General features: G+C 33.9%; 1 protein-coding gene across 5 annotated transcripts in view; it reads right to left on the minus strand.

The window, feature by feature from the left end:
* Positions 1 to 22,094, minus strand: part of SLC16A7 (solute carrier family 16 member 7) — a 277,627-nt gene that overhangs the window by 9,863 nt on the left and 245,670 nt on the right. For all 5 annotated transcript variants that reach the window (XM_074226250.1, XM_074226249.1, XM_074226248.1 and 2 more), the window contains 2 exons: positions 15,320 to 15,463; positions 4,816 to 5,625 (listed from right to left, as the gene is read on the minus strand). In XM_074226250.1, coding sequence (XP_074082351.1) covers positions 4,816 to 5,625; positions 15,320 to 15,463 — 954 coding nt within the window. The remainder of the gene's footprint in view (positions 1 to 4,815; positions 5,626 to 15,319; positions 15,464 to 22,094) is intronic.

Here is a 22,094-nt window from a genome sequence, read left to right on the forward strand (position 1 = left end):
GCTGTCCCTTAGACATCTTAGTTTGGTTTTAAAGCTTTAATAGCTTAAAACTGGATTAAGGTATTTAGAACACACAATAAATGCATATAATTCTATTGAACTAATAGTGAGGAAAGATATTTATTAATTTTTTAATTCAATTATCTTCATAGGGCAAAGATACTATAAATAAATTACATTATAGGAAATAAAATTTTAGAGCTTGATGTTATTGAGAACTTATAAAAAGAAAGAACACATTGCTGTGTTTCGATATCTCTAGAATGTTTCTTCATTTCTAACATTTCTTATTCATTAAGTAAGATGGTCCTAAAATGTCATATTAAGTACCTTTACATTTGTCTCCACCAAAATTCTTCAGCGTAAATGAATTTTATTCTATGGGCTAATAGAGTTCTGATTTAGTTTACATGACTCTGGCCAGTCAAATAAAACTAGGAAAGAAATATTTCTTTCCCCAGCCTTAGATGCAATAGAACACACACACACACACACACACACACACACACACACACACACACACACAACACATGTAAATATACATATATATACAATATGAGTTATATATATATATATATTTACAGGCATATATAATTTTATATTTGTTTACTTATATCCCTCTTTTTCTGATTACCATAATGCATAATAATCAAGCTATTGCATCATAGCCATAAGACCACAGAATATATTATCATAACTGACAAGGGGAATCATTACTCAATTCAACCTATTGTGCTTTGGTTTTTATTTTCAGTCAAAGTCTGTCAACAAGAGGACTTGCTGGTTATACTATAGGAGGTCAATGAACTTTTCAAAAAATAAAATTAAAACTCTAACCTGAGATTAGCAATATATTCAATAGAAATCCCTATTTGCTATTTCTTGCTATTGTAGACCTAAACCTGTTTTCAAATATGTTACTTTTAGATCATTCTTAACCACTTTCCTTGATTCTTGTCTCATTTGATTACTTTGGTGTATTTTAATGACTAAAAATCTTAAAATCTTTCAACTGACATTAAAAATATTTGGATTAATCATATGGGCTCAAAAATAAAAGTTTTAGCATAACAGTTTTGTCACTTTTCACAAAGGTTTCTTTACATATGTGTGTGTATCCACATTCTCATTCCTATATTCTCCTCATTTTTTCCTTCTCTTATTTAGACTCTAATGATGATATAATAGTTTCAAATATGTACAAAAAATGTGCTCATCTCTGAATTCTCTCCATTTTTTGTGTCTCTGACTTAGAAAGGAGGGAGGACAAAAATATTAATTTGATAAATTGACAAAGCAAAAAGAAGCTTTGCTCTGAAATCTATTTTACAATAGGGAACACATATTAAAAAAGGGGAGGGGGCTTCAATGGGGTACAGCTTAACTAAGGCAACAAGTCTCTAGAGACTTACTAATAATAATAGCAGCAGGAACAATGGAAATAATTTTACATATATAATTGTACATTGAAAGTAGACAATAGTGTTCAGTTGTTTTCAGTTGTTTCCACCTCTCTGTGACCTCATTTGGGATTTTCTTGGCAAAAATACTGGAGTGGTTTGTCATTTTCTAGATGAGGAAACCAAGGCAAACAAGTTAACAACAGACTTTACCTAGGTCTCATTCAAGTGTCTACAATAAGATCTGAACTCCTATCTTCCTAACATCAGGACTATCCACTATACCATGAAATTGTTCTAATTTTACAGATGAAGAAACTGAAGCAAACAAGTTAAATGACTTGCTCAGGGTCATAATGAGTATCTGAGGCCAGATTTGAACTAGTATTCTATCTATTTTGCCACCTAGTTGTCATATCAGTTAGGTATAGATAATGTAGCTATCAATTAGAAATAATTGTAGATATAGTAGATAAATTTTGAATTACTGTCCTGTTGATAAGGGAAAAGACTTCGCTCTTTTGGCTACAAGGGGTAGAATTACATAAAACAGGTAGAAAAATTATAAATATGCAAGGAGAATTGGGGAGGGAACCGTCTGTCAATGAGAGCTCCAGATGTAGAATGGAGAGCTTTAATGGATAATTGGACCTACCCTTCACTACAAGTCTAAATAAAGACTAGATGATCATGTTTCAAAATTGTTTCAAGAATAGTTTTGATAAATCAACACTGAAGTCTCAGAATTGATTAACAATTTATTAAAAATTAAGAATCATTAAGATTCTAATATTTTTAAATCAGAAGAAATTTGGGAAAAACTCATGGGGGGGGGTGAGTAGATGGAGCAGTGGATAGAACACTGGCCCTGGAGTCAGGAGGACCTGAGTTCAAATGCAGCCTCAGACATTACCTAGCTGTGTGACCTTGGACAAGTCATTTAATCCCATTGCCTTACAAAAACAAATAAACAAAAAAAAAAAACCCTCATGACTACAATTTGATATGTTTTGTTTCCCAAATGAGAATCAGTCATATCTCTTCTGGCATTCATCCTTGAGTTCATCAATAGCAGTAGAAAGAAGACAGTGAAATCCAGTTATGATAGGAATATTCAGGATTCACCAGCCATAGTATCTAGCAAGTTTTATATATGACAACAAAAATATTACTGTCCTTCAAGCTGCAACTATTTGGTTGTCAATTTGACTCCTCTACATCTTACTAATTCTCAGTTACTGATACTCTTTCCAGTTCAGCACCTATGGGTCTATTCTTTAACCTTGTGGTAGAAATTTGTAAGAATTAGAGGTAAGGAAGGACCCTAAAAATGATTCTAGTTCAATGCAATCATATTATAAGTAAGGAATCTAATGTTCAGAGAGAAATGACTTGCTTGAAGTTAAATAGATAGTAAGTAATAGAGCAGATTTTTTGATCTTAGTTTTTCTTAACTTGACCCTAATTCCACTCTTCTTTTTCATCAGTTCAGGGGGTCTTTATATGTTTTGTGTCATGGACCTCTTTGATAGTCTGAAGAAGTCGACTAGTCCCTTCTTGGATTTTTTTTTAAATAAAGGTAAAGTTGAAAAAAATTTCAGAGAATTTTGAAAATAAATACATAATTTTCCCCATATAAATTTATAGATTCCTTGGATTTCTTCCTGCGTTTCTTAAGAATTCACAGATTATAATTTAAAGACTACTGAAATAAGTGTTACTGCTATTTATTACTGATGAGTCAGATCCTAAGACTGTATTTACGTGATGCTAAATCAACAGTCATTCCATTAGAATCAAATAAATTGCTTGACAACACATAAAGGAAACATGCAAATAACTGAATTCATTTTTGATTAATATGTGGGGGTTACATAATTCATGTTAAGAGCAAAATCAATAAAGAATATGAATAATAATTATTGTCTAAACTTGATAAGGAGCTGGGAGCTATATTCATTGATTGTAATTAACCAGGGCCATGTTACTTATAGAAATTGGAATTACTACTTCATGGAATATCAGAAGAGGCAAATAAAAGTTTAGATAATATCTTATTAAATGTTCTTGAGTTCTTACACATCTTAATTTATTGCCTGATGCCTATTGGATCAGTGATTCAAAAATGTATCAGTATATGACTATTTAGAAAAGCCCATTTGACTCTTGGACATAAGATGACAAATGTATCTGATTCTTACACGGCAATGTACAACTTCATATGTAAAACATCTGTATCACACTTTAGAGAATTAAATCATGGATTTGAACACTGGATACTAATATTTCATAACTAAACATAAAGATCTGTCTTTTGTCACTATTTTCTTTCATACAGTTTTGTATAATCATTTGCCTTTAGCATATGAAACAAAATTTAGGAATTTAAATTTTTTTTGAAGTATCATATCAAATATGCTTTGAACCCCTAGAATAATTTAAACTCAAATGTAAATATACATTTTGAAAATATTTTCATTAAATAAGTCTTATGACTAAAAAAATAAAAAATAAATGAATGTCTTATGATTCAAGCATAATATCAAAATTCAAATCATTTTAACTAAAATTAACTCAAATAAGGAAAATGAAATAAGCTCCAATTAACCCTATTGAGAATGTACACATATTCATGTGTACATTTTAATGACATGACAAACCTTTATTAAAATGACAAATTCTAATGCTTGTAATCCAACTCTAAATAACATTGCTAGCTTCTAACAATATATTCAATTTCAATTAATTCAATTCAATGACATTTTAATTGTACAAAAATAAAAACTAGAGAGTAGAGGGTTTGCATCCTCAATGTATGTATTTTTAGATCTACTGAAAAATGTAGACAGAAAATTTGAAAATTAAAATGTAAAACAGCAAAAAAAAAGTAATCAGCAATGATATAGTTAAGCAGCTACATAATCAAGAACAGTTAGGTCTAGACCCTAAAAGAAATTATGCAAGATAAAAACTAATCATAGTCATGAAAATTTTAATAAAGTTGAAAATATCGCACTCACTAATCATTGTATCAGATACCTTAAGGGTATCAGTGTTTATTATTCAGTAGATGGTGAGGGAAAGGTTAATGAAACTATTCATGAATTGCTCAGATCATTTTTAGACTAAAAGTGTTTTTCTGAACTTTTCTGCAAGGCTATAGTAATGGACAGAAATGTCAGATTTTTCTAGAAGAATAAAATTGGAATGTGTTGTAATAAAGTACTAACTAGGAGTGAAAAGGAATGATTCTAATCCCTGGTCTTCTCTTAACTCTCTGTGGATTCTTCATCAATATACTTAGTCTTTCTTAACCTAATTTTCTTCATCTGTGCAATGAGAAAGTTGAAAGGAACTCTAAGACACTGCCCTTCTTATTCTATAATTTTCACAATTTTTCCAAAAATCAACTCACCTGCTAATGGAGGACCAATCAAAACAGGGCAGCATTCCACAATGGTGACAAGTCCTACTGCACTGGAAAACCTTGTGGCTCCAACAAGGTCCATGAGAGTTTCAAAGAGGACACTACTAACCATGCCAAAAGAAAAGCCAAAAAATACAGCATAAACCACCAGGCCAGTGTAGTTTTCTGCCAGAGGGCACAAAAGATGACAGATGCCATTATACAAGACTGCAAAACTGAAGAAATACTGGATACGAGGCCGGATAAACTTGGTGTTTGCCAAAAGACCCATGGAAGGTCTAGCAAACATATCTACAAAAGCCAGGATGGATAACAAGAGGGCTGCAGAGTATTCATCAATTCCTTTGTGTTTTGCATAGGGTGCTAGGAAGACAATTGGTGCAAAAAACCCAACAAACATAATGACATTTCCTGATAGGTAAATCAGGAACCCCCTGTGTTTGAAAAGGGAGAGGTCTAAATATTTATTGATGGTTTCACATATTGATTTCTTCTTATTTTTTTGTAGACCTGCATCTCCTACTGCTTTCTCAGCATCTTTTTTAGCAGGAGCTTGTGTGGGTCCAACAGGTCTCATGAGTGACCCTGCCACACAACAGTTCAAAAGGAGCCCTCCCAATATCAGGAAGCTCCCTTTCCAGCCAAAATGATTGAAAAGAAACTGATTGAAAGGTGCTAATGTACTTAAGAATACAGGACTTCCAGCCATGGCCAATCCATTAGCAATGGGTCTTTTCTTGTAAAAGTACTTGCCAATCATGGTTAAGGCAGGTTGCAAGTTGAAAGCTAAGCCCAAACCTGGAGGGAAACAAAATAAAATTAAAGGTAAATAATTTTCATAAAATAGGTAATTATGAAGAATATTCAATGGGATAAGATATCTGAGTCCTTTATATTATTACTTCTGATGCTCATTGTCAGATGGCATAGAATAAAAAAAAGAATTTTAATCACTAGATGAACAATGGAACAGTTCAATATTATGCACACATCTTAGTCTTAACATTTCACATAAATAACACAAATCCTACTGATGTTTGAATGATGTCACCTGGAATGAATTAAAATGGGAACAATTAAAATGTACTCCAATATTGCAAAATATTCCTAGGATACTATGGGTATTAACCTTATGCAGATAAAGGCTCCTCAATGTTTCAGACATATGTATGAGTAGCTTCAATGAGAAATGAGAAAAAAAAATCTTTTGATGTCTTATCTTCTCTTATTAAGCTTCTCCAAATATATGTGTCTGATTCTGGGATAATAGATCCTGATTCTGTCACATTTATCATATATGAAGAGTCCACATTTATCATATAGCAGAGTCCAAGAGCTTGTGATTATAATACTCTGTTGGCAAAGTATTTGAGAAGCTAAGAACAACCAACCCTTATGCCATTATGAGGCATCTGATAAAGCACTTAAAAAAATTAAAATTAAGTTTATGACACTGGTATGCATTGTTATTCTTTCATGGGATTATTCTTGTTAATTTTAAAGGACTTTAGGTTAAATAAAATTTTCAATAAAAAGTTGTAATTATTTTATGGTTCTTTTTAGAGAGTAGGAAATAGGTGAGATTATTTTTCAGGTGTCTCAGTTACAGAATCATTAGGGGGTTATTCACACATACTCACATGATTTACATGTGAAGCATGACCACTGTATAAATGTAAGTACAATGTAAATCAAGTAATCATAAGGTAATGGTATCAATTCAAATCATATAAACAGTTTTTAAAAAATAAATTTTATGGATTTTTTTGGTTTTCCTTCCCATCAAGTCCCTTATTGTTTTGTCTTCTGTGACAGTCAGCTGTGTAAAATACTATATAGTAGTGCTTAAGTATAAATGTAAACATGATTTTTTTTAAAAAAAAAGTACTTTGACACAAATTTATGCCCTATAAAAGAACATTTTAAACTAGATAGCATAAATTGATTGGACCCACAGTAACTGTTATTTTCCCCAAAACCAATAGAATCAATATACTGAGTCATCACCAGTTCCACTGTTTGAATAATGAATCACAATCAATGAATCCCTTTTTTTAAAATGTTTTCTCTGGCTCCTTAACAAATATGATCTGACCTGTATGAAAAGACAACAGGAATTTCTTGAAGTTCAGTGGTTCAAAATGCTGTTTGGTTAAATATTCCATATAATGTATATTCTATTTTTAATTAGGATTACTTTCTTCAATCCCCCTGGACTCCCATCATCTTGCACTGTCTTATCAAAGAGATAGGAGATCACAGTTGCTATAGCAATCATTGTTTATGAAATCATCTAATTTATCAAGGTCCCTTGTTAAAACACACACACACACACACACACACACACACACACACACACACACACACACACACACACCAGGTTGCTGCAGCAGTAATTCTCCCCACAAAAAAAAAAAAAGATGAGGAAGGCTGCTGTTATAATCTAATTCAGGTCAATCTTGGGGTTCAGGTTCAAGATTAGTATGAAATTAAATAATCATAGACAATCTAACATATAAAGGATATAACATTGATTCATTTAGGCACAACTTCCCTGCCTTCTATTGGACACAGTGGTCTTTTGACTTTCTAACTCAGGGATGGGGCTGTGGAAGGCACTTCTAATTATAAGTGCTGATTTTTGTGCTTAAGCCATCAGGAAGCTATAGAAATGATTTGGGTCTTAAACTTTAATATGTTTATATTTGTCTATGTATCTACGTACCTCTTAGTCATCTATATGGAGAAGAACATTTAAGATACTTCTAATTCGCCTTGCCCATTTCTTTAGGAGCAAGGAATTGAGGTTCTTATAGGAGTTTCCATAATCTAAATGATGCAAGAAATTTGTTGTAGGAGTCATTGAAGAAGGGACTTAGATAAAAGGGGGAAAAAAGTTTTATTGTGGTTGGTTTGGTATTTTTTGCCTAAAGAAATGTTAAACTTCCCTGAATAAGTCACCTATAGAGGGGAAAGATACCAGAAATCTAAGTACTCAGCCTTCCCTTAAGAAAGAAAGACTCTTGGATCTTAATGATATGGTCCATGTGGTAAGTGATTTCAGAAATTTATACTTCATAATATGTACCTAGATGCAGACCTGTAACAATGAGCAGGAGCAATAGGAAGGAAACCAGAGCAACACAACAGATGATGAATATCCATCATAGTAGTCAATCCTTATTACAAGTCAAGATGATCTTTGTTTCTAACTAGGCCAAAGCACACTTTGGGGGACACAAGCTATTGTCCATTCCACCATCATTTGAGCCTACATTGTCTCCTACTTGTTGTCTGCTGACCTTAGGGTCAGAGTTACAGTTTGTCACACTGTTCTTTATCACTGGGACCCCTAATATTGCCCATTCCACTTCTGCTGTGTCTTCCATCATTGCCCACTATACCAGAACCAAGTACTAACCACCATGCAAAGACCAGGGGATGCCAAGTGCAACTGCTGCCCCACCATGTTGGAACTTTGCAGTGTTTCAATGCCAAAGACTTCCCCCTGCTGGACTTAGTTATACCACCTATGCCAGCCTTCAGATACTACCTTTGCTCTCTGTGCCAAGATCTGAATATTGTCATTAGCACAACTTCCTCTGTATTGGCTGCCCATGTCTTAAGTCAGGGAGATATTTCCCCTGGTGGTTCACCATATTAATGTGGTCATGTATAGCCAAAGAGGGTGGTTCAGCAAACTCTAGTCATTCTGATGAGTCAGTCCACGGCTTATTTTCTATCTCCTGTTACAGCCTATCCTCTCCAAAGTAGGAAATTCCCAAATGAGGACATCTCAAACTCATAATACATTTGCCATGGCTAGGTATATGTTCAATTCAGGGTCATTTACCAAGGCTCAGGGAAAGAAACACAAAGCAAAATAGGGGAAAACAGAGACTCTTCTAGGCCAGCTGAGATATATGAGCAAATGTCACAATATCCAAGTGGTAGGAGGGAACCTGAGGGGCTATGCAAGTTTCATCCTTCAGAGACCTCTTGCCCCCTCCTCATTTAAAGGTCCCAACAAGAGCTATGTTTCCATTTAAATTGAGCTCCATATTCCTCAGAAAACCATCTGGGGTACATTTAGCATTATTCATATTCTCAATTCCAGAAAAGTATTAAATAGAATCAAGAATTATATAATTAAGTGACTTTCCCAGGACTTTCCATTTAAAACACGCCCTCTACCCCCCCAAAAAAATCCTCTAAAATGCCATAAAAGAACCAAGCAGTTCATTCAGCACAGTTTTTAAATAGCCAGAAAATTATAGTGTTCAAGAAGGACCCAGTCTAGCACAGCTGGTTATCCTTGTAAATCACAATCACATCCTGAATGCAACATTATGTAGATCCAAAAAATGATAGTTTAAAGCTTTCTCTGTGACAGAAACTGTTCAAAGTCACCATATTAATAGAAACAAAAAGAAAATGATACTTGGCCCAAAAGGGCCCTAATGGGGAAAGACCAGGCATAAAAAGAAGCTGAAGGGGCAGCTAGGCACCTGGTGCAGTGGATAGAGCACTATCTCTGGAGTCAGGAGGACCTGAGTTCAAATCCAACCTCAGACACAATTGCCTTGCTGTGTGACCTTGGGCAAGTCACTTAACCCCTTAAATAAATAAAAAATGTTTTTAAAAGAAGCTGAAAAGGAAGATTGGTAGTCATCTAGCATGAAGTATGATGAAGAAAGAAGTTTGAGCACTGATGGAAAAATTGCTTATATATGCATATCTGTATAAGATATATATGTGTGTGTGTGTTAATATAGCATTACTTAATATAATTATAGTAATGTTCTTGCATTCCTACTTTTAACATATGTATCCTACACCCTAAGACCCCAGCCTTGAGCTCTTACCTTCTAAAGGAATCTAACTTGAACTGGATCTCACCTCCTAATGTCTTTGTCCTATTCAATGAGATTTATGGTGAGTTAGATCACAAAGAGTGGGTTTTCCTTGTTTGGATTGCAGAGGTGAGTTGGTCATCTGGACTATACAATGTGATTCCCTTCCCCCTTTTCTCCTAAAAGTATAAGCACCTTTGCTGTAGATCACCTGGTGAGACATCCACCACTTTTGCTATCTTGTTATCTTTAATATGCTTTATTCCTCCACTTATGAGTTGAATTTATTTCAGGATTTTACAGAGCAGAGCCTAGAGAGGAATGAAAGAATGAACGTGGCTGACTTAATCATTTCCTAACATACAAGGGCAGAAGTATCTTCCAGGGTGAGAAAATTATTGGAATATGATGGGAAAAGAAGTCTAAAGACAAAATTAGAGCCTTGAGAGAAATGAAGTCCTTAAAATTGAGGCTATTTATTTTGTGGATAATTTATAAATACTTTAAGTTTATCAAATATGGGGTAATTGAATCCAAACAGTTCTGATTCTTCCTGTGTTTTCTGTTCCATTGTTCTACTTTTTCTATTTTTTTATATAATACAAAATGGCTTTTTGTGATTATTGTTTTATAATGTCTAGATGAACTATCGCCCCTTCAGTCATATTTCAAAAAGATATATTTCATTTGATATTCTACAAGTTCCTTCAAACTTCTTGAATTTTGCAATTTTTTTGTCTAGCTAGTCCATTTGAGGCTATTTTTATCATGTTGTGTTTTTATTATATTGATACATCATAGCTGATGCAGATGAACCTTGGGCATAGGGAATATTGAAATTAATTGGAAACAAAATTTTGTAAATCCTCCTCTATCACTCTGTCAAAACACTCATTGGTAAGGCAAGCTAGGTTACTCAGGAGCTGAAACAACATCCAAGACCACCCAGCCTGGAATCTGAGACACCTGACCCTTCCCTAAAAGGGAAACTAATGCAGAACTTGGGCAACTCCCAAGTCACCACCTCTTCCCATGGACCCTGAAGGGGTATTTAAGGAGATTTCTGGCTTGAGCTCTTGCTCTTTTACTTTAGCTTTAGCTTTTTAGCTTTAGACTGCTGTTTAACCTGGCAGCTGGCCTGTTAAGATTAATTAGTAATCCACTTGGCTTTCCTCTAATCTCTATCACTTTCTTTTGTGTTGTAGCTTCTTTTTTTTTTAATAACTCTATTTTTTGCTTTTTCTACCCTGCATTCCTGGGTCAAGAAGTAATTCTTCACAGGAGATTATCAAACTTACTGCAACAAAAGCCATATGTATTGACTCTCTATTCACTTAAGTAATTATTTTTTTTAAGAATCATTTTTGCAATTGCATTAAGCAATATTCTTAAATACATAAGTACTATACGGCATACTGTACTTAGAGAAATAATTATATAACAAACCTTGCTTCTCTTTTTTTTTCTTTTTTCTTCTTTTTTTTTTGCAAGGCAATGGGGTTAAGTGGCTTGCCCAAGGCCACACAGCTAGGCAATTATTAAGTGTCTGAGGCCGGATTCGAACTCAGGTACTCCTGACTCCAGGGCCAGTGCTCTATCCAGTGCGCCACCTAGCTGCCCCCAAACCTTGCTTTTAAAAAGCTTTAATACCTTGAGAGTTTCCAGAGTAAGTGATTTATATCAACCTTTCTTTCTTTATATTTAATCCAACAAGAATAAACTAAAATGTTTTAGATCATAGGGATTTGTTTTGCTTTTTTAAATCCTCAAATAAAAGTATACTTTTTATCTGATGCTACAAGGAATTATTTTTGACTTGAACTGAGTCAAATAATGTGTATGTATTAATTGTCATTTTCTGAAGGATCATAGAAAATTAGCAGAATATGGGGTAGACAGCTGGAGAGCAAGACCCTAAATAACCTCTAGGTATAAATTGGGAGATAAAATTTTCCACCAAGTCAAAGAAAGCATCTTTGCATAGTGATTTGATTTTCTCCCATTTCCTTTCAGACAATTTGACCTGTGGTTATGAAAAATATAAAGTACTAAAAATTACAAATATGAAAGGTTTGAGGGATATTTTTGAAAAAATGAGTTAAAAATGATCCTTCTTAAATCCTCTCACACATTGGTCTATCAAAGACAAAACAAGAGCTGGGAGCAAGTATGCAATCCCAATAATCTTTCCAACATGACATTGGGAGGCACATGCCCAGAAAACACTGATTGATAAGTCAAGGTATTCTCAAGAGTTTTTCTGGATATCTTTAAGTATTTGTTTGCTATGATTCCTAAAAGATTTCAAAAGGTTGTTTTTTTTCCTAAAAAAAATAATTAAGTTGATATCATTTTTCTTTGTTTCCAAATTCACTGTTTACTCTCCATTAGGTTGTGCCGAAACCCCCCCACCAGGTGCCTACCCTGAGATTTTCCCTGAGGACTTTTCCACTTTAGAGAGTGATCACTTTAAGGTAGGAGTCAAGTTAAATATGATCATAGTTTTTTCCTCACTTATATATGGGAAAATATTTCCACCTAAATTGTTGCTTAACCTTTGTTCTCCTAAGGAATATAGTGTTTGGTTTCCACAGGGAGGAGACTGTTAGTTAAAAAGATATGAGTATGAGCCTTTGTGTAGTTATGTGAGAGTAAGACAAAGGAATTGATCCCAATCAGTTAATATATAGGGCTTTAAATATTTACAAGCTCAGGCAATTTTGAACAACAAAGAGAGGAAGAGAGAAAACCACTACAGTTAGTTGAAAAATACCTCTTTTAAAAAAAATTAGGTAATAACAGCAAATGAATCCATCTAGTACCTTAAAAAATAAAAATTAGAATCATTTCTGTAATGAAATGATATGACATAATCATGTGACTAGTATGTTTATATAGCAAGTTTAATGCCTACAGAACTTTTTTATTATTTGAATTTGGTCAGCATTAATTTTAACTTAAAGTTAAGCGTCTCCAAGAAAATATTATTTGGATACATTTGCTTTTTCATGAAAATGTTTTTGAAATTCCCAGTGGCTGGAATGTGAATGAAAAGAAATGGGGAGGGAGGCAGAAATAATATAGAAATTCCTTGAATGAACATAAAGCCAAATTCAATATTTTAACAATTGACTGAAGAATAAACAATTTTCAGTTAAAAATACCTACTGTGTAAGTATTGTATATTATGCCACATAAAAAACTAGTTTGAGATTTTTTTCAGTTGATTTTAGCACTATGTTTAAATGACAAGAGAAGAGGACAGAGTAAAAGGTTTAGAACATGTGACACATACTATACGGTTCAGGCACATTTGATATTCTTCCATCGCTGTGTCTTTGCCCCCATATTTATAATATGCTCTCTCCTCATCTTTGTCTCTTAGAAGCACACTCAAGACAGTTCAATCAACATTTATTGCTTATTGATGATTATATTTGAGGTACAGTGCTAAGTTCTTAGGATACAAAGAATGGAACAAAAGGGAAAAAAAGCAAAACAAAATAATCCAGTCCCTAATCTTAAGGAACTCATAATCTAATGGGCAGACAATATATAAATATCTCTGTCTGTCTGTCTGTCTATCTGAAGTATTTTGAAATCAATTGTTTGATTTGGGAGATACCCAGTAAGGTGGGCCCATATCAAAGAAAGTACTGTTTTGTGAGTAAAACAATTGCAGTAGCTCAAAAGAAATATGAGATGAACAAATTTAGAGATATTTCCACTTCAATTGTTCATTCAGACTATGCCCAACTATGGTAGAGCCTTCCAAGTTCATATTGGTCTTTTCATCCACAGTGAGACACACTGTGCTCTGACTCCAAAGTGATGTCATTTTGGTCCTCTTTTTAGAACAAAGGACCAATCTACCCATGCATACATACACGGACACATACACAGACACAAACAACTCTCTTTTGCTCTCTCTGATATCGATACACACAAATATATATATGTACACACAAGAAAGATAATTCATAGTGAATCTACAAGGCACTAATGTGAATAGGGATTGAAAAAGACTTAAAGAAGGTGGAATTTTAGCTGCTGCCTGAAGAAAACCACGGTAGAAAAGAGATAAAGAGGAGGAGAACATCTAGGCATGGAAGACACATAAGTGAAAATAAACAAAAGTGGGAGGTGAACTGTTTTCTGCATGGAAGAGTAAAGCCAGTCAGTGAATGGCAGAGAAAGGTAGGAGGGGGGCCAGGTTATAAAGGACCTTAAAAGAAAGAATTTTACATGCTATCATGCAAATGATAAGGAGACAATGGGGTTTAATAAGTAGAGAGAAGGCATGGGCAGATGTGCACTTTAGAAAGATTAATTTGATAGTTTAGTGGAGGATGGGCTGGAGTGGAGAGAGATATAGTGTCAGAGAGATATAGTGTCAGAGGAGAGAAGGATTCATATGTGAGAAATGAAATGATCAAATCAATAGGCCTTCATCATAGAGTTGAAGATATAAGCCTGTGTCCTTAAGAATATGGTGGTGTCCTAGATAGTTACAGAGAAGTTAGGAAGAGACAAGTTTGAAGAGAAAGATAATGAATTAATTCAGTTTTGGACAAATTGCATTTGAGGGATCAAAGAACCAAAAAAAGAAAGAGAATAAAGAAAAGAAAAGTGTTAAAGGTTAAAAGTGGCAAAAAAAGGAGAAGTATTGAGTCATAAAATCTGGCAACTAAGATATGTCATAGTTAACTGAAGAAAGTTTATCTGAATCAAAGGGTTGGAAGCCCCTTTAAAATGTTAAGAAGAAAATGAGAAAAAAGGAAATGGAAGCTCTGATGGTGCAATCTTCTTGAGGGATTTAGTCATGAAAGGAAGGTATGATACAAGATGCTAGTTAATGGGAATGAAAAATTCTTTTGAGGATGGGGAGATATAGGCATATTTGGAGAGATAACATAAGTAGCAAGTAGTCAAGGAGAGATTGAAGATTAATGGGAGAGTGGGGATAATGGAGGGAATGATCTACTGGAACAGATGGGAAGGAATGCATCACTTGATTTTAGAAAGGTTTGCTTTGGCAAGAAGGGCATCTGCAATATGGGAAAAGCAATGAAAGCAAAGTAATGAAGATGACAAGAATGCAAAAAGAAGAAACCCATGAAAAATGTCCTCAGTTTTTTTTTTGGTTTAATATCAGACCCAAGATCAGAGAATTATAAATTAAGAGCTGGAAAAGGAGTTTTTGTTGTAATTCGGTTTGTTCAGTCATGTCCAATGCTTCATGACCCCATTTGAGGTTTTCTTGGCAGTGATACTGGAGTGATTTAAAATTTCCTTCTCCAGATCATTTAATAGATAAGGAAATTGAACCAAATAGGGTTAAGTGACTTGCCCAAGGTCACACAGCTAATTAGCATAGCAACTTGATTGATATCTCCTAATCAACAGACTTGTTATCCTCTGCTGCACTGCTAAAATCACTGATCCTTCCAAAGTACCACATAGGAGAACACTAAGAGAGCTCCCATAAAAGTAAAGTAAGACCAATTAAACTATTAATAATGAAATATTCCCAGGGTCAAACACATTAATTAAACCAATATTTGAAAGCACTTTTTAGACAGCAGTAAGTATAATATAAGCAAAGTGAACCAAACAGAAAATCTGAAAAATAGACTTACCTCCAATAAATCCCACACAGAGGTAAAGTTGTATTACACTATTACAAAAAGAAGCAGAAATCATTCCCAAAGAACATAATATCCCTCCTGCTATCATTACTGGTCGACTGCCATATTTATTCACCAAAATACTGCTTATTGGACCTAAAGGAAAGAGAATATAAAAAAATTCATTTAAAGATATTTTTCAAATACTATTTTTGAAGTTCAAAAAACATTGTTTAAATTTGAGAAGCAATTTCAACTATAATTTAGTACAATATCTCAAAGTATTTATCTTGTTACCATCATCTCTTTTTCCTAAAATACAATTCAAAATGCATTTATTAAGCATCTTCTTTAAGACAGGTGATATTTATATAAAGTCAAGACTAGGGAATAGTAGATAAGTACAACAATGATATGGCTAGCAGGTAAAGATTAAATACTAAATTTCTAAAGAGAAGTTATTTAGTTCTGAAAGGACAGGGAGAATCTAGAAATATCAATGATGAGCTAGGAATAATCTGACTTCCTTTATCCTAAAATACAGTGGGGTGGGGAGTGGAATGAGCAATTTAGTTGACAACTGCTAGAAAAAGTAGCAAGATATGTCTTCTAGGGAGTTTCCACATGTATCAAGTGAAGAAGTAAGAAAAGAGATCTAAGAAGGGAAGTGTTTTATTGATAAAATGGGGTATCCTGAGGGCATGAAGGAAATATTCCTCTTATCCTTTCCCTACTCAGGGAGAAAGCAGTAATATGATTTCAATTATACATGTAAAATAATACAAAACAATTTCATTCTTGTTTTATAAAAAAACTGAGAAACTTAGACTTTAATTTGAACTCAGAATTAATCATTTTTAATCATGAGTCTCTTAGTTATCTTTGATTATTGTATTGATAAGAATAATCAGGTATTTCACAGTCTTTCTAACATTGCTGTGATTGTGCACAATGTTCTCCCAGTTCATTTCACTTTGCTTTGCATCAGTTCATAAAAGTCTTGTTGCATTTCCTGAAAGCAGTCCCCTTGTAGTTTCTTATAATAGTACTCAGTCACAGTCATATGCTACAACTTGTTCAGCCATTCCCTAATTGATGAGTACCTCCTCACTTTTCATTTCTTTACTATAAATATTTTTGCTCTTTTCCTCTTGCTTTGAACTACACTAGATGTATTGTTTAGGTCAAAAGATAACAGTACAATAACAGCCTTTGGGTACAGATGCAAATTGTTCTCCAGAATGATTGGACAATTCACTACTCCACCAATAGTTTATTAATGTACCCATTTTCCCTCATCTCCTCCAGCATTTGTATTTTTGATAAGTGTGAGGTGGTATTTTAGAGTTATTTTACTTTTTTATTTCTCTTATCAAAATTAGATTTAGGGTATTTTTATAGAAATATAGATAATTTGTTTCTTCTAAAACTATCTGCTCATATACTTTGATCATCTGGGCCCTCTAAAACAATAATAAATTTAGTTTAATTCCCTATATATTTGAGAAATGAGACCTTTATCAGAGAAACTTATTTTAAAAAGCTGTATGAGCTCTTTATCTAAGGCACCTTTTAGCAAAATGTAGTTTCCCTGATTATCTCTTTTAATTAGGTTTATTTTTATTTTTGCTTTGTCTGAGATTATGATTGCTACCTTGTCCTTTTTAACTTTAGCTGAAACATATTCAGCTTTTCTCCTGCCCTTTCACTTTGCATGTGTCCTTCTGTTTCAAGTATTTCTCTTGTAAACAACATAATGTTGAATTCTAGCTTCTAATCCATTCTGCTATCCAGAAAGTGAGCTCACCTCATTCACATTCAAAATTATGATTACCAACTGTATATTTCCTTCAATTCAATTTTCTTCTGGTTATCCTACTCTTTCTTTCTCCTCAAAGGTCAATTTTGCTTCTAACCAATGATTCCTTTAATTGGTCCTCCCTTTTATTATCTTCCTACCCCTTTTCTCATCCCTTTACCCTTCTATTTCCCTCTTAAGTAACATAGATACCTATACACAATTCTGTGTGTGTGTGTGTGTGTGTGTGTGTGTGCATGTGTGTATATTTTCTCTCTTTGAATCAATTCCTATGAGATGAGGTTCAAGCATTGCCAACTCCACCCCATATTTGCCCTTCCATTGTAAAAGTTCTTCCTTGCAAGGCTCATTTTAGGTGAGAAAAAATTCCCCAATTCCTTTCCATTTTTCCCATTGAATCTCACTTTATCACCTCTTTATTTTTTTGACATAATCATAATCATCTCAACATAATCATCTCAAAACCCAAACCTTCATGTATATGTAAAACTGTTTAACTGCCCTAATAATGATAAAGTTCTTAGCAGTTACATGAATCCTCTTCCCATATGGGAATGTAAACAATCTAATCTTATCGAGTTTTTCATGATAATGAATAATAATCACTTGAGAAGAAAAAAGATTCAAATTCCAAACAAAGGCAAGTAATCTTTTCCATTCTTCTATTAACTTACTAGTTAGAACAATATATGATAGAAATAGCCCTTTGGGAAATGTTACCTTATACAAAGGGGATATGCATAAAACATTCATTGAAGTTTCATATTTCGATCCTTTAACAGTTGCTTTTCACACCTACCTAGTATCTAATACTCAGGGTCAAAAAATGTGCTTTGTTTGTTGGCCCTATCCATAAATATATGAATTTGATTCCATGAATATAAAATTAAAGAACTTACGATGAGAATTTTAAGAGGGTCTGAATACACTTAGAATTTTGTTATATGGTCGTTTGACAACTGATTCAAGTGCATTCAAAAAACTAGGGAGAGTTTCAAAAGATTTCCTGAATGATGTCTGAATATTTTACCTAATCTAATTATTTCAGTCTTCTGTTATATTCTATTTCTTCTTGAAACTTCCAGGAAAACCCAGTACCTAAGTTTTTACCTAAACCAAGGGATGTTAACTTAGAACACTCAAAAAAAAAAAAGAATTCTGTGAATAGATTTAAAGGAATCTGTGGATTCTAAAGACAAAATACTTTTCAAAAATTATAATAAAGACAACAAATAAAAGATCCAAAGGCCCCAAGGGACTATCAAAATCTCTACTATATAACAGACAAAAAGATTAAAAATTTTTTTTGAAAGATAAAAGGAGATAAAAACATAGATTCACCTGGGAATGGGGAGGGGGAATGTAGGTAGTTATATTTCCCATAATTGCAGTTTCACCTCAATGAGGTTTCATATGGTTTTTCCACCCTTCAAGAATGCAGTCCAGCCACTGCATAGTCAGCATTAAACATTAGACTAAAGACACATGCTCTTCTTGGATTTATCAGTTGCTCCCAGAATGCCAAATGACAGCAGGTGTTTCCTGCCAGATGTCACAGCTCAACAGCTCTACTTTCATTGGCTATGATAACAGTAGATTTAGCAACTTGAACCCTGGAAATTTTTGAATCAAAGACAATTTTTAGCACTTTTCTCTAAAAAAAGATGTGATTTGCAGCCAAAGCTAATTGAATAGATATTATTATCAATATCAGTTAATATGATATTTAGTAAGTTTCTAATATTCCAGATCTTGAGGGATATTATTATTTTCCAGACATAAAGATAAAACATAGTCCTTGTTTTCATGGATTTGAAATTTATAATAAGAGAACACAACTCCTAAACAGGTGGTACAGTGGATAGAGTACCAGGAGGAATTGAGTTCAAATTGGGCCTCAGACACTTAATTGCCTGGCCACACTCCATTGCCTTGCAAAAAACAAAAAAAGGACATAATTTATACAAACATACATGTATAAACACATGTATATGCATATGGTGAAACAACTGCACATATTCACAAGTATCTATAACAAGTAAATCCTATTGGTAAAAAGAAAGCATTTTGTAATGTTAGAGAAGAGACTACTATTGAGACTTAGAAATGGGACTAATTAAATTAAGCTTTAAGTGTTAGGTAGGAATTCAGTTGTTGGAAAGCGAATTGTCTGAGGGATACATATTAATATGGGCAAAATTAAGGAGTCAGAAGTAACATATATAGATTAAGATGAGTTTGACTGGAACATTGAGGACATAGATGATGGTGGTGTAAGTAAAGTAAAATATTCAGCAATAAAATATTTCTCTTTACAGAAAAAAATACTAAAGGAAATGTAAAGAGACAACAGATTATAGCCAGGGTAAAAAAGACAATGCAGAGCCATTTAAAGGTTTTTGAATAGAGAAAGCCTTAACCAGAGCTACAGAAAAGGAAGATATCTGGCAATGGGAGATTTTAGAAAGAATCAATCAATCAGAGGTTGAATATGTATAAGAGTTGCAAATATGTTTGAGTGAATTTCAAAGGATGAAAAGATTCTGTTAGCATGGGAGAGAAAGTCTGCAACATATTCCCCATGAGGAAGGAAACAGAGTTAATTAACTTGCCTAGAGCCACACAACTAGCATCTGAAGTCAGATTTGAAGACACGGAAATGAGTCTACCCAACTCTAGGCCCAGCACTGTGTGTGTGTGTGTGTGTGTGTGTGTGTGTGTGTGTGTGTGTGTGTGTGTGTGTGTGTGTGTGTGTGTGTGTGTGTGTGTGTGTGTGTGTGTGTGTGTGAGAGAGAGAGAGAGAGAGAGAGATGGGGGAATAATACATCAAATCTTTACCAGTCATAAACAATAGTTAGTAGTCACCTAATAAGGCAATGAGTAAATGGGACATGGCTAACAGGGTTGTATTTTTTTTTTAATATAGCAGAAATTGGGCATTGAGTCACTGAAGCATAAATTATTTACCAAGAGTGCCCAAAGAAGGCAAATTAAAATTGAATGAATGCTGGGCAAGCAGAGGACAGTCAAGAATTCTGGATGACTAGGAGAGGAATGGATCTGAATGAGAATGTTTGTGTCTGAAGAGAGAAATGAGGAGATCAAGGAGATAGAAGGAAAAAAAAACACTTTACCACTCTCAAAGTGTGTTTGCTTTTAAAATATATAAATAATCAATAAAATTCAATAATCCTATAGCAATAAATAATAGGCTATGTGATGATCTCCATTATGGTGTTCTAAAAAAAAGGTTAACTCTACTGAATTTACAAGGTATAACCACATTTAAAAAAAAGTACATGGGATTTTAAAACTTGAAGTTAACTTCTTTTTACAAATGAGGAAACTGAAGCTGAGAAATGTTAGGTGACTTTTCTGAGGTTAACTAATGGAAAAATCAGAACTGAAACTAGACTCCTGGTGTTAGTGACTCAGTCAGTGAATAAATATTTATCAATCACTTTCTATATACAAGTGATGGAGATACAAAAAGCAAAAGACAGTCCTGCTCTCAAAGAACTCACAATCTAATGGGTGGTTATGGACAAACTATGTACAGAATAAGGTAGATGCAATCTCTGAGGCACAGCATTAGCACAAGACAAGATGGAATTTTAGTTAGGACTTGAAGATGAGGGAGGACAGTCTTCCAGGCATGAATATTCAGGGAAAATTCCCTGAGTTGAGAGATGGAGTATCTTCGGCAAGAAACAGCAGTCAATGCCATAAGATTGAAGAGTATATATACATATATATATAGATAGATAGATGATAGATAGATGGATAGATAGATAGATAGATAGATAGATAGATAGATAGATAGATGATAGATGTTTTAGAGGATAAGGTAGAAGGCGGCCAGAAAGCTGGGGAAGGGAGATAGGAAGGACTTTGAATGTCAAGAGGACTTTGAGGTGATAGCGAGACATTGGTCAGATTTATACTTTTAGGAAAATATTTTTGGTGGTCGAATGGAAGATGAATCAGGTGCAGAGAGGCTTGGGGCAGGCGGATCTACCCTCAGGCTATATTGGAGCAGCCCAAGCATGAAAAGATGAAGGTCTACAACATGATGGCAACAGTATCAGAGAAGGGCATAATTTTGAGAAATGTGAAATGGATAGACCTTGGCAAGAGATTGGATGTAGGAGGCGAGAGATAGTGAAGAGTCAAAAATAACTAACATCTAGGTTCTAAACCTGGGACTCAGGGTGAATGGTGGTACCCTTGACAATAATATTTAGGATTGGAATGAATTCAGTTTAGACTAAATTTAAATTTAGTTTAAGTTTAGTTAAGTTTACTTCTGGGATATCCAATTCAAGATGTCTGAAAGGGAATTAGAGATGCAAGCCTGAAGGTCAGTAGAAGGATAAGAGTGGAATAGATAGAGATCTGAGAATCATCAGCATAGAGATAGTAATAAAAATCATGAGAGCTGATGAGATGACTAAGTATTGTAGAGCAAAGAAAAGATAAGGAATACCTATAATTAGAAGGGGTGATTTGGATGAGTATCTATCAAAGGAAATTTAGAAGCAAAGGTCAGATTTTTGCAGAAGAACCAAGAGAGCCTTGTGTTCAAAAGAGAGTGCTTAGAGCATGTTTCCCCCTCCATCATAATTCTCAGACTTTGGGGTGCAATGTTGAAAACATTCTTATTTAGATGTACCTTGGATTAGTTATTCTCCAAGGTAACTTTTAACTCTATGATTCTGGGGCTGTATTTCATTACATCTATCAAATAAATGATATTTCTTGAAGGAAATATTTTCTAAAAGTCCCATAAGTTTTTCCACTTCAATTAGAAACCACCCAAAAGAGAAAAGAAACTCAGCCAACTTTGCTGTAAATTGTTTTAAAATCTAAGTCTCATTGTTCACACTTCAGTGAATATGAATCTCTCAAACTTCCAGCTGTGAACCTGTACTCATCCCTTTATGAACATAGTTAAATCAGATTCTACAT

This window comes from Macrotis lagotis, chromosome 2 (genome assembly GCF_037893015.1).
Source record: "Macrotis lagotis isolate mMagLag1 chromosome 2, bilby.v1.9.chrom.fasta, whole genome shotgun sequence".
NCBI classification, from domain to species: domain Eukaryota; kingdom Metazoa; phylum Chordata; class Mammalia; order Peramelemorphia; family Peramelidae; genus Macrotis; species Macrotis lagotis.